At 49.2% G+C, this 13579-nt stretch overlaps 1 protein-coding gene and 1 long non-coding RNA gene across 2 annotated transcripts; both read right to left on the bottom strand.

The window, feature by feature from the left end:
• Nucleotides 1-5083: 5083 nt before the first annotated feature.
• On the bottom strand, nt 5084-7618 carry IER2 (immediate early response 2). The gene has a single exon (XM_066616282.1). The coding sequence runs from the start codon at nt 7523-7525 to the stop codon at nt 6881-6883; it is 645 nt and encodes a 214-aa protein (XP_066472379.1). The 5' UTR covers nt 7526-7618; the 3' UTR covers nt 5084-6880.
• Nucleotides 7619-9822: 2204 nt separating this feature from the next.
• LOC136642033 (uncharacterized) lies at nt 9823-12916 on the bottom strand. Its single transcript, XR_010793946.1, has 3 exons — nt 12829-12916; nt 12452-12574; nt 9823-10684 (listed from the first exon to the last, which is right to left on the bottom strand). It is a non-coding gene; the product is annotated as an uncharacterized lncRNA (long non-coding RNA).
• Nucleotides 12917-13579: the final 663 nt, after the last annotated feature.

Below are 13579 nucleotides of genomic sequence, written 5' to 3'. Positions count from 1 at the left end.
TCTTCCCGTGAGAACACAGGAACTTTAGCAGGTGCCAGATACAAAGAGCCTTCTGCTTCAGAACGGAACAGGCCATCCGGTTTGGTATCCTGTCTCCAGGGGTAGCTGATGCACAGGAAATCAACCTGACTGCATTTGGTGAGCTAGGCCTTCCTTGCTCTGCAACCCTGTATCCTGGTTTAGACATTTTTTCCCTGTCTTTCAGCCTGTGGGAGTGGGGGGGAGAGAAGAGTTCAGATTCCTGGCAGAGAGTCACAGTGTGAGTGGGAGCCATTAGCTATGCTGCCTTTGTTCTGCTCGAGATGTGCTTGGGGCGTTATCAAAGACCCTTCTGTCTATTCACAGGGGGAGTGTCTTGCAGAGGCAATGGCGTGACAGGGCCCCCAGGCCTAGGTGCAATGCAGACTTGTCTGGGCTCTCTGCAGGTTTCCCACAAAACAGGGCAGAAATATTGAGGAGAGGAAAGAAAGCCGGAATTCACATACATCTTTAAGTAGTACAACTAGTATACAGTAGTGTTGAATATCAGGATTCTATTAAAAGTAGTGTCATTTTTAACCCAACAGTTACTTTATGGAAAACAGGGCTGGTGCCATGTTGTGACTATATTACATAGCAAACATTTAACTTTGGTTAGAGACCATATTCCTCTGCTACTCTTTTCATGCTTGTATGGAGCAGCCTTAGCCTGAAGCAGATTACTAGCCCTTTTACAAGGGTCATTTCTGTTTGGCAGTAACTAAAGTCTCCAAGGTATCAGGTAGCTATCTGAGATCTGCATATGCAAAGCATGTGTTTACCACTGAGCAGCCCCTTGCTGCTGGTGCCATCCTCTGTTACTCTTAATGGGCTCCTGGGCAGCAAAAGGAAAGTTTTCATGGTTTTCAACCCTGCATTTTGAAACCTCAGCCCTTCCCAAAGTGTAAGTTTATTACTGGGCAGGAGGTCTGGTCTAGAGGGTAGGGCCTCTGTTTGCCTGAAGATAACATCTGCAGGTTGCCAGTTCGAGGCCACCTTGAAGCAGCTGACAAGCTGAGCCACGTGGGAGGATGGAGGCCAGAATGTGAAACCAGATCAGAAAGAAACATCTGAAATGTTGTGGTTCTTGAAAGACAGAACCTTCTTTCAATTGTAAAAATCCCTACGGGGATTTAAAAATTGCCTGCCTATGTAAACCGCCTTGAATAAAGTCTGAGGAGAAATCTGACAACCAAGAAAGGCGGTATATAAATACCTGTATTATTATCATTATAAATTATGTAGGTTTCAGAGAAACCACTGCTCCCCCCCACCCACTCAAAGGAATTTCCAGGCCACACAGGGCAAGTGTGGAAGACTAATAGGCATAGCACCACCTGTAAGGATGGAAAGGCTTCTTACTTATTTAGCAGTCTAGCACACAAAGGCCCAGGCATAGCATTGAGCAGAGCAAACCTGATCTTGAGCAAGATGCTTGTATCCACACTTCCCCTATCCTTATTCGAATCTTCAAGGACTGAGCTCAGGAGGGGAGGGTGGGTATGGCCTGGAAGACCATGTCCAGATCCTAACCCCCCATCCCAAGCAGCCTGGCATTACACCAGGCTGCTTGGATTTGTGTGGGCAATTTTCCTGGCGCAGATCCAAGTAGACCCCATTAAGGTGGCTGCTACAAGACGGGGGGGGGGCCAGGGGAAATCCCCTTTCTAGGTTGTGAGGAAGCCACCTCCTACCTTGCAATGGATACAGCATAGGCCAGTCAGCCTACTTGTTCCAGCACAGGACAGGATTGGGCTGTTAGGCTTTCAAGTTTCACAGTAATGTCAAGTACTAATTTACATATGCAGTGTTCCAAGCTACTTAATAATGAACTTTTAAAAAAAACCATAGTGTCTTGACCAAGAGGACGCAGAACTTCTCAATCCTGCAAGACAAAAAACTTATCAGGATTCATTCTACTAGTGCTTCCCCTCCCCCATCCAATTCTGGTAGCTCAGGGAAAAATACATGACAAAGACTGACTTCAAAAACCTGCCCTAACTTGTCCAAAACCTAGATTCCAACCTACCATGGCTCTATAAAGTCACAACAAAAGTGTATAAGAGAATTTAAGGTCTTCCACAAACACATCTCGTTGAAGCAACATGAACAATAAACTTTCCAGGACATCTAAGTGGGAGCATCGGAGTCTAGCCAAACTTTAAAATGCACACACCATAGGAAATAGACAGACTTGGTATGAGGCTTTCTAGTTGAATATTGTCAAAAGCCTAGCAGCAGTTCTTGAGGGTTTCAAACTGGAGTCTTTCCTAGCCCACAACAGATTCCAGGAATTGAAACTAGAATTTCTAAAAGCAAAGGGTGTGCTCTAGGCCATGGCTCTTCCAGATCTTTCTAGACTCTCTTCAGCACTCCAAATCCTACTTTAGGGGAAGACAATGATTATACTCAGGTCAGTATAAGCCCTCAAGTTGGGTACCTTGCCCTTACATTGTAACAAATGTCCATCATCATACAAAAGTAGGTCATGGTCCTATATGATACCACACCAAGTCACTCTGTGAATAGTGGCAAAGCAGCCAAGCTGTAGCCGAGACTGACTTTCCAGCTGACTCATTGACAAGGGTGGAGTGGATGTGTGTGGGAAGTTCTAGAGTTGGGCTGAACTCGAGGCCTAATTCTCACCGAGGTGGTAAACTCATCTGTGGTGTACTGCTGCAAATTGCTAGTGGGACACACATGACTGAGTGCTCCTTCATGCATCATTTTCATATGTGAACATGTGTTCACATATTTCACATAAGTGTCTGGGAGAAGGTTAAGCTAGAACCCTTCTTCAGGACAACAAATTTTCTGCACACAGAAATATTTGTATTGGCAACCTTCAGTCTCGAAAGACTATGGTATCGCGCTCTGAAAGCTGGTTCTGGTACAGCGTCTAGTGTGGCTGAAAAGGCCAATCCGGGAGTGACATCCCTTCCACACCGGGAGCAAGTGCAGTCTGTCCCTGGTCTGTCTCCCTGGCTACGGGCCTTCCTTCTTTGCCTCTTAGCCTCAGACTGTTGGCAAAGTGTCTCTTCAAACTGGGAAAGGCCATGCTGCACAGCCTGCCTCCAAGCGGGCCGCTTAGGGACCAGGGTTTCCCACTTGTTGAGGTCCATCCCTAAGGCCTTCAGATCCTTCTTGCAGATGTCCTTGTATCGCAGCTGTGGTCTACCTGTAGGGCACTTTCCTTGCACGAGTTCTCCATAGAGGAGATCCTTTTGGATCCGGCCATCATCCATTCTCACGACATGACCGAGCCAACGCAGGCGTCTCTGTTTCAGCAGTGAAACGAATCTGCATATTCAGTGTTCAGTCATGCAAGTCTCCACCTGCAGTAGTATAGCCCAGACACAGGTTCATCCACACAGTGAGATACATGGTCTCCTGCAAATGGTAACCTTAAGCATTACAGTAAACAAACAAAAACATCATGAGGTTAACTAGTGTCAGCCATTCCCATTCTGGAAACCACAAGCATTTTACAGCTGCTGAGGAACTGGTATATACAAAGGACTGAAGCAGGAGCTAACCGGATTGTTGTAGAGGAAAATTACCAGGTTATGCCTCTGTCTGGCAGCAGCTCAAATTACAAGGAGTAAGTTCCTCAGCCCTGAATCACAGCAGCTCCTTTAGCCCTCAAGGCCCAGTCACCATTGATCTCATCCAGCTTGCTTGCTCAGCAGTCTCCCACAGTATCCACTGAAACCAGAAATGTTTCATGGGAAGTGCTCAGAAAATGAATCCTGGGTGCATTGCCTTTTTAACTACAGAAAAGTGAAATGCTAGACTTTGCTCCCAAGTACAAGTCCTTAGGATAGTGAATTATTGAAAAAGGCTCACTTGTGTTCATTAGACTACCAACATTAAAAACTGGATGCCCTCATTCTCCAATATACTTTATCTTTAAATGCATCCCTCCTGCATATGAAGTTAAAAAGTTTTACTTTTCAGAGGGGTTGCAGTTAGATTATTGCAGCAAATACAACATTTTTACATCATACAGATTAAACATGGTGCTTTCTATAACCACACGTGACTTGATAAATGGGAAGCAAACAAAACTACCCACATCTTACTCTGTTGATCATTAAATTCAGCCTTCCCTTACCCAGCTAAAATGTGTATGCATACTTTCCTGAAAAGTTTCCATTGCTGAGGATTATACAATTGGAGATTTGTAATGGTACTAAACACCCTGGGGGTCCAGTCTGACAAACTATATTGTGCCAACAAATCCTGATGACAAGGTTTCCATTATATGATCCAGGGACTGCAGACAAGCACAAGACGCTCCCTTAGGGATTACCTTTGAGAGGCTGCAGCTGTTAATGTTTTGCAAAGTGCACACACATCCCAGCTCCTGGCTGCTAATGCTGTCCAGCTGGCTACCTGCCCATGTTTATGAAAAGGCTATTTTTGTTAATCATAAACAAGTTTACAAGCTCTGTTACTGGAGTTCTAAATATAAGCTTCCCATGCTCTCATGCCCATCCTGAAGCCACACACCATTAAGCAACTCAGTAGTTTGCCTCAAGCTATCTGGCAGGGAAACATGAAAGGCAATCCATAAAGTGGATTGCCAAACAGAGATGAACAACCATACCCAGGCAGGGGTCAGCTTGCTGACCTGACCCTTCCCCCCCTCCTTCTTGAGACAACCATAACACTAAATTTTCCCCCAGGAACTGAACATGCTGTGGCTCAAATACACCTTGGTTAGTCACACAGGCTTCTGGACTAGTTTTTGGTAAACTTCCACCAAAGTGTTCATTCCATATCTTACAGTTATAACAATGTAAGGTTGCATCAGAAAGACCAGTGGAGGTCAGCTTAGAATTCTGGTCCTTAAAATGCTGCTGATCAAGGGAGTTACACATGTCCTCTCCTCTGTCAACAGTTTGCTACCTTCAAACCCTTTTCATTCTCCATTTCCTTATCTTTTGCATAATGACATAAAGTTCTTAAACACAGCAGGGGCCTTCTCCCCACTCCCACATCCCTCACCTCCAAGACAGAACCCTCTTGTTTCATTCTGCCAAAGAACCAAACACCACATGAGTTTAAAAAAGTCAAATGGTCTTTATTTCAGTGACCAAAAATTATTAACATCATGAAGGTAAAAACAGGAACCAAAAGCAGCCTGTCTTTCCTTCTTCAAGGCAAGAGAAGATAAATGCAAAATTACAGTTAGCAATACAAAGTACGAGTACCTCAACAGTGGCCGGTCTATTGTCTGTTTTGAAAGCCAGCCTTTTCATGAACACATTGCCATAATGTTCCCACCACTTAAGTATGCCTGCACACACTTGGCTTCTACTGACATTAACACACACTAGATTTTAAACAAATCAAGACAATAGGAGCTATTTAACACATTTAAGATTAGGTGGAAGAAACACTTCATGAACAAAGGCAAGAAGGGTATCTTGGAATCCCACAGAACAACATGCTAGCTTTTAAAGACATGAGACATAGCAGAAAACATACGAAATCACTAGAATATAGGTTTTGTTGCCCACATTCTCTTCACTTGGGTGAGAAATAATCCAAGCAGGACGTGAGTGGAAATAAAAATGTTTTCTGGATGTAAACACAGCATTGCTCATCCCTGTTCAATGTCTCTCTCAAATGGCTCCAGTCATCTAGGAAAATAATCAGAAAGCCTCCAAGATGACATCTTCAGAAAAAAAATACCCACATCTTCCTCCCCCACCTTCAAGTCATTCAAGGTTCCACCCACACCTAAAAAAAAAACAACCCAGCAGCCACACATACTCAACACACAATGTGAAGGCAACATGAGCAGGAAATCCCCTGCACTCTTGGACCCAGTGTAATACAAATGCTAGTCATATGAGAGATGTGTCATAACTAGTATGACTGGTTGGGTTTCCCCCCCCTTCTCTCTACTTCTGGTTCCTGCCCTCTCTATACACACATTGGCAAGACTAATCTGGTTGAGATCTTCTCTGGCACAAAGAAAGAGGCCACTTCATCAGCCTTAATTACTAGGTAAGAAAGAGGGATGGCCCTGAGGAGAAGAATGCTGGGTAGTAGATCTCCCACACCACCCCCCTTGGAGGAGTGGGACTGACAAGAGCTGCCTTTTCTTCACCAGCACTCAGCAGAACTTTTAACCCTTCAGGGGAGTTGCTGCAGCTGCCAAACAACCCTGAAGTCCCCCCCCTCTATTTCCACGTCAAAGGAAAGGGGGGGGAGGGAAGCACACCAATACAATTCACCCAGAACTGGCCACAACTTGAGTGAAGTTAAGTTAGAGACAGGGTAGCCACGTCCTAATGGCGATGCACCAGCACCACCAAGAATGCACCTAGTGCAGAGGGAGGTCGCCTCCTGCACGTCTGAATGCAGGGGAGTCGGATGTAAAGTCCCGACTGGTTGCAAGTCTCTCTCCCCATTTTCTTGGAGAGCGTTCACTGTCCCGCAGTGTCCGTTTCTTGTGTTGAATTCGCACCCGTCCGCACTGACACTCTTGCCCGCGCGGCCAGTCCTTTCCCCGCGCCAGAGCTGCGTACATGCGGGGCTCCAACGGGGGCGTCCTTCTTCGCCGCGGCCGCCGCTTCTCCCGCCGCGGCCGCCTTTGTCTCGCCTCGTCCCAGCCACCAGTGTCTCTCGCTCGCCCAAGCCCGCAGGGAGGGAACGGGGGAGGAGGGCCCCCCTGCGCTCTCCCGCCCAGTCCACCACCAGCCTCCCGCTGCGCGTCTTCCTGGCGCCCAGACCCGCCACCGAGGAGAGGGCGCTGGGCGGCGTTGTTCAGCTCCTCTGCCCGGAGAGGCTTCGCAGGCGCCGCTCCTCCGTCGTGAGAAGTTTCCAGCCGGAGTCCGGCGCGGGCGCCCTAGAAAGCCACGACCGCCCTCACCGTGATGCTCAGCACGCCCTCGCCCTGCCTGCAGCTGGCCGTGGGCTCGTCGGCGCCCCCGGCCGGCGGCGGCGGCAGGATCAGTCCGGAGAAGCGGTCCTGCAGGACCCTGGCGAGGCTCGGGAAAGGCCCCTCCTGGCGCTGCGGCTGCCGCTCGCCCTCCTCCTCCTCGGCCAGCTTCGCCTTCTTGCTGGGCACCAAGCCGGCCTCGGCGGCGCCGATCTTGCCCAGGCTGCTGCTGCGGCGCTTCCGGCTGGGCTTGGCGGCGCCCGGCGGGGGCCCGGAGGCACCTCGGCTCCACGCGGTCTGCGGCGCGGCCGCGGCGCCGCGCTCCTCCTGCGTCTCCATGGGCTCCGGCTCCGCGCAGGGAGGCGGGGGCAGCGGGGTGGCCGGCGGCGGGGGCTCCAGCGGCGCGGCGAAGTCCTCGGCGGCGGCGGCGCCCGCGGCTATCTCGTCCTCCTCCTCCAACTTGGCCGAGAGGTAGAGGTCCCGGGCGTTGCGCATGACGAGCGACAGCTGTAGGCTGCGGTGGAGCCGGAGGCCGCCGCGCTGCATGCGGGAGTGGTACATCTTCCACACGGACATGGTCATGATGCGCTGCGCCTCCTTCTGCACCTCCATGGTGGCGGGCGGGCTCACCTCCTCCGGTTTCTCCCTCCGGGGCTGCGCGGTCCGGGCAGGAAGGCGAAGGCTGGACCCCCTCCCCTCGTCTGGCTGGCTTCTCTGCTTGCTCAACGCGCCCTCCCCGAGCAGTCCGTCCTGGAGTCCCGCGCCCCGACTGAGCGGGCCGCGCCCAGCGCGCGCGCTTTTATACCGCCGGTGATCTCAGCGCCCGGGCCTCCTCCGCCCACTCGCACAGAGAGCCGCATCCGGCCCTTTGCAGCGCGCCACTGGCCGCCTTCTCCGAGGGGGGAGGGGAGAGGAGACGGAAACATCGGGGAGGGGGAGAGCAAAGGGCCCGGCCGCCGAGGGGGGCGCCACGGCCAGGCCCGGGAGGGGGAGGAGGCGGCGGCGCGCACAACAAAAGAGCTTCCAAGAGCCTGGGCTGCCTGTACAGTTGTCGGCAGAAAGTGCAGCTCCTGGGAAGACGGGGGGGGGAGGATAATGGAGAGCAGAGCAGGGCTGTGCAGGCGTCTGTTTCAGAGAGGAGCTCTTGCATTCCCGCAAGTGTGGGTTCGGCTGAACGTGGAGCCCTAGCCTAGGCAGCTCTACTCAGAAGTAGGTCCCACTACGGTCAATGGGGCTTACGCCCGGGGAAATGTGGATAGGATTGTAGCCTTGCAGCCCAATCCTCTCCACACTTTCCTGGGAGTAAGCCCCACTGACTCAAATGGGACTTACTTCTGAGTAGACATGCATAGGGTTGGGCTGTCAGTGGGCTGACTTGCAAGTGCATTTAAAGGCTGCAATCCCACACACACTCACCTTGCAGTAAGAGCCCCATCCCATACTCAAAAGTAAATCTCAATGGGGCTTACTCCCAGGTAAGTATGGATAGGATTGCAACCTGAGGCTTCAGTCCCAATCCTGAGGCCCAATCCTATCCAATTTTCCTGTGCTGTCAGGGTGTGCACTGCATCCTGCAGCGGGGAGGCTGTCACAGAGGCCACCTCTTGGTAAGGGAACAAATGTTCCCTCATCTTAGGGTTGCACTGCAACTGCACTAGCACTGGGAAGTTGGTTAGGATTAGGCCCCAAGTCCCCTTGAACTTACTTTTGAGTAGTCCTGTATAGGCTTGCAAGATAAGACTCAAGATTGGGACAGGTACACGCATGCCTGTTAATCACATTCACAAGTCCACCTGACTTTGTTGGGAAGTTGCATCTGAAGTGAGGGCCATATAAAATTTCTGTCTAGGCTGGCCCATTCATGCCTGTATGCAAATCATCACTAAATGGTGTAGTTCTCAATTGAAAAAACTTGCCCTAGAAAGGTTGTGTGGGCTGGTGTACATCTGTGCACATATGCCATAAAATAACCACAAACCCATAATGAAATATGGTTGCTTCCACAAGTGCTCAATACTTGCAGTTAAGAGCACTGCTGCAATTGCCAATATTACTATATACTAATCTGTTCCCTGCAAAGCAAAATCTCTTTTCTGCTCCTGCAACAAAATCTCTTTTCTAAAATCTGAAAGACTGGGGAAGCAGAGGTTATAAATATAATACCAGCTCCATCCTGACCCAGTTTAGCCCAGTGTGGAAATAAGTGTGCAAAGAACCGCCACCTGCCTTAATTTGTTTTTGCATTCTTCATTTTTACAATATTTTAAAACTGGCCAGAATGTAGCTTTGTTTTTAATGCTTCTCTTCTGCTTTCTAAATTGCATTAACAACCAAGGTCATCCCTAGTAGTGACAGGAGTTCCAAGGTTTCAACCCCCTTTTTTTAAAGTGTACACTTCCCTTACCACCACTTCCTCCTTCACCACCCTGGCTGTCTCATCAAAACAGGCTGCTTGGGAGGAAGTTGGAAGCAGAAAATTCCTTCTATTCCCAGCAGCCTGCCCAGCCTGGTTTAGAGAAGTAGCTGGGTGGTGGCAGAGAAAGCAGGAGGTGGCAGTGGTCATACTGAGGGAGGTTGCAATACTGTTTCAATCACTCTGACAACAGCAATCAGAACAGGATCACACTGGCCCCTTACCAATTTATCCCTTGCTACTCCTGTAATAGCAGCAGGGCTGTTGCTGCCCTGATTCTCCTTTCCAAGTGTGGGGCCCCCAATTGCCTTGAGTTGCCCTATCCAAGGGGCAGTTCAGTTCACAGGTAATGCAATCCAGGCTGTTATTAGGACCCCAGACCTAAGCATTTTTAGGTGGAAATAAGTTACATTGATTTTAGTCAAAGATATATATATTTTAAGAAGCAAGTTCATAATGAAAATAATGAAACTGCTTTAATTGTAATAATTGTTGGATCCAGGGGATAAATGCAACAACTCCCCAGTTTTTGGGGTTCCCCTCTCTTGGGAATCTCAGTGTATACTATTCTAGTCCTACTCTGTATGGGCCATCTGAGGCAAGAGAGGTCTGACAATTATGAAGCACTTAATTGCCTTGGAAACTCACTACTATACACTTATGGACTTTTATTCTACAATAAATCTGTTTTATCTTCATGTGGGGTTACAAACATGGGCTAAAACAAATCCAAACAGCATATGCATATTAATGCATATGACTTCACCATTTTTAATTTCATTTAAGCTATTTAAAATTTCCTTACCAGATAGATCAGTCACAAAGATCTTTGACTGCACTGCATTTGCAAGTTATCGCTTGCAATCCCTGTCTTTCATCCAAAGCTGATTGCCCTCCTGGCTATGGCAAACACCAAAAAATTTGAATTAGAAGTGATGTTGAAAGACCAATATATTCAAAACAAAGCTAGCTGCAATATGGAAGTCATTGGAAAAGGCCTCTGTAACTTCAAAACTAAAGCAATACAAACATTCAATAATGGGTGCCATAGAGTAGACAAAACTACATAATGACTAAGGTACACTTTCTAACATCCCAAGCTCTTGTACCTGTAAGTAACTTTGAGGATATGAGAGCAGCATCCATATTTGGGCAAGCACCAACTTCATGACACTTTCAGCCTTGCCTTCAAAGACGTGATACAGTACTTTGAATATCAGAGTGCTCACTCCCAAATCAAGCGCAACAATTATTTCTCAAAGTATGAGGAAACTGCAGCATTACTCTTTTAGATCTCTCAGAGGTGTGACCAGAGGTGCATGCAGAGTTTCTTCTTCTGCCCAAGTCTGATCTGTGATCTGGTAAGCATAACAACAGATTGGTCAGCTACAGGATGCCATTGTTGATATGGCTCTATCAGAGTTCCCAGAAATGAGAGACATTGTACATGTGCAAGAACTAAGGGCCTCTGTACAAGACATGGCCCTGTGCACTTTCATACAGTAAACCAGCATTCAGGGTTGCTTAGTGCAGCAGAGCACTCACTTGGGCAGTCCAGTAGCAGGGTCTAGTGTGGCCAGCAAAGCACATGAGTGGGAGGATGAGCCAGAGGGGGTGGTTTTTCCTGATTTACTGCTCTTATTACTCAACCAGGGGAAAAGGAGAGTACTGCACTAGTCATGCTTTCCCTCCCCAGTAGCAGTATCTGTTTGTGGGGGAGGGAGCTTCCCTTTTCCTTCTCAGCTTGTGGTTGTTTCCCTCTTCTGGCAGTGTCAGGGGGAGGGGAGGACAGAGGCTTGTAAGCAACTGAATGTCTTTGGGAGGGAGTTTGAAGAGGGCAGACAAAGGGGGAGGCCCTATATATCTGTTGCTCCCCATGGCGCAGGAGGAGGCAAAAGGCTGAAATGTCTCCTCCCTCAAAGTGGTTTCTAAACAAAAACAAAAAATGTGGAGACTGGGAAGAAGATTGCAAATGAAAAATCTCAACTTTGTTGGTCTTTGTAGTCAAGTTCACTTTTCAGTGGTTGCCACTGAATGCCATCAGCTTAGCATTTTTGAAATGATCATTCCTCATTCAGACCTGGCCTCTTCAAGCCAGGGAAACCCATACCTCCATTTCAGTTTCTGTGACCATGTAGTCTTCTTCTCAGCACTGAGGAGGAGGAGAATTAAAATGTTGTTCCACTACTAAGTTACTTATGTGTACAAAACTACTTCCTCTGCAGAGGAGAGCAAACCAAACTGCAGTGAATCGTGACAACACTCTTGTGGATACAGTACTAGCAGTTTCCACAAGACCCCCACATGAATTTCTGGTTTATTCACTGGTGGGGGGGGGGGGTTAGCACCAGGGTGACCAGATACAATGGAGGACAAGGTGCCTATACCTTTAACCATTGTATGGATAAGGGAATTTTGGCAGGTGCAGCTTTTTAAACCCTTCCACATTGAGCCACACCTGCCAAAATTGCCTCCTCTATACAATGGTTAAAGATACAGGCACTGTGCCCTCCACTGTATTTGGTCACCCTGGTGAGTGCCAAATAGCATTCCTCAAACACGGTTTTGAAACTCAGAGGCCAAGCCTTTGCTTGTCTACTCAGAAGTAGGTCCCATTACAGTCAATGGAGCTTCCTCTCTGAAAAGCGTGGAGAGGATTGCAGCCTCCTGTCGCTCCAGCCTGTGCATGTGGGTTTGGAACTGGGCTCCAGTGTGTTCAGCAGAGCTGGTGGTTCCCAGTTACACGTGCACAGGATAGCAGCATCCACCTCGCGTCGCAGCACACCCCACTGGGGCTGGACGTGACACCATTTGCACGCACCGCGGTTGACGTTGGCGGCATGCACGCCTTGCATCTGCAATCCTTAGACACGAGACCCCAGCAGCAAACGTGGCAGTGCTTTGACGCCACCGGGGAGTGGGCTGCGCTTACTACGGCGAGCAGACCGGCACGGGGAGCAAACACTGCGCCCCCACCGATTTTCTCTCCAGGGCTTTCTCCCCCGAAAAGGCTCCTCCTCGCTCCACGCACATCCCCCTCCAGCTGCCTTGGTGACTGCTTCCCTCCCTGCATTGTTGGCCGATGACGCCAGGAGGAGAGGAGGAGGAGTCGCAGCCGCACTTACCAGCGGCCCGAAAATGCTGACGTGGGCCAGAGCCTTCGCTTCCTCTTTCCATAAATGGGCACGAGGACGAAGGCTTGAGCTGCGCTTCCGGGAGCCGGTCCAAGGCCGGCTTTTGCCCGCCGCCTGTTTAATAATAATAAATAATAAAACTTTATTTTTATCCCGCCCTTCTCCCTAACGGGACCCAGGGCGGTTTACACTGCGCGCAGCGAAGGCAACGCGGCACTTTGTGCACAGGTTGCACGCATCGTGCCACGCGGAGCCCCCCCCCCACAGCTCACCCTGCACACCCTCTGTGTGTGCGCGCAACTCCTTCCCCGAAGCTCCCTGTATACACTTAAAAGGAATGTCTTGCCTCTCCTACTCACGATGCTAACCTTTCTTCATTGTTTCCACTCAACTTTTCCCGTAATCTGATCTGAACAAACCCACAACGCGCCCTTCCTTCTGGCCACTTTCCTGTAGCTGTCTGATAAATGGTTATCACTAAACTCCCACGTGGTCTGTCTGTCTGTCTACTCCACCCCGTCCTCCCAAATTGCCCCGATAAACAGTCTCTAGAGCCAAGGCACGGATCACAGTATGCCTGCTCCCTTACTCTCTCAGTCCCATCATATTGTCCCAACGTGCTCAAGTCCAAGTCTTATGCTGAGTGTACACAGGTCTGGACCCGATCCATCCAGCTAAAGTTACTTATGAAGAAGAACCATCATATGCTTCACACTTACTAAAAGGTAATCTCACTGAACAGACTTGCGTAGACTTGTCCTGAACATCCCACTGAAATTGAGCAGTAACTCACTTTAACTGGATCGGACAGTTCATTGTTTGTAGTGGTTTAAGGGCCCAATTCTATCCAACTTTCCAGCTCCCGTGTAGCCACAATGCAGCCCCATGGTAAGAGAACACGTGTTCCCATACCTTAAGAAGGCCCCAGTGTCTTCCCCTCCATCTCAGGATGCAGCACACGCTCCGTTGGCACAACTGCACCAGCAGTGAGTGTCTGACTAAGACCCGTTTTAAATCCCTACTGAAGCTTGGTCCAGCCACTCTCCTCCTCCGGCCTAACCTACCTCACAGGTTTGTTGTGAGGTTCAAAGGAGGAGCCACGTACCCTAGGAGTGGAGT

Source organism: Tiliqua scincoides, chromosome 2 (assembly GCF_035046505.1).
Source record: "Tiliqua scincoides isolate rTilSci1 chromosome 2, rTilSci1.hap2, whole genome shotgun sequence".
Classification (NCBI taxonomy): Eukaryota; Metazoa; Chordata; class Lepidosauria; order Squamata; family Scincidae; genus Tiliqua; species Tiliqua scincoides.
This window is presented reverse-complemented; position numbering and strand designations above follow the sequence as displayed.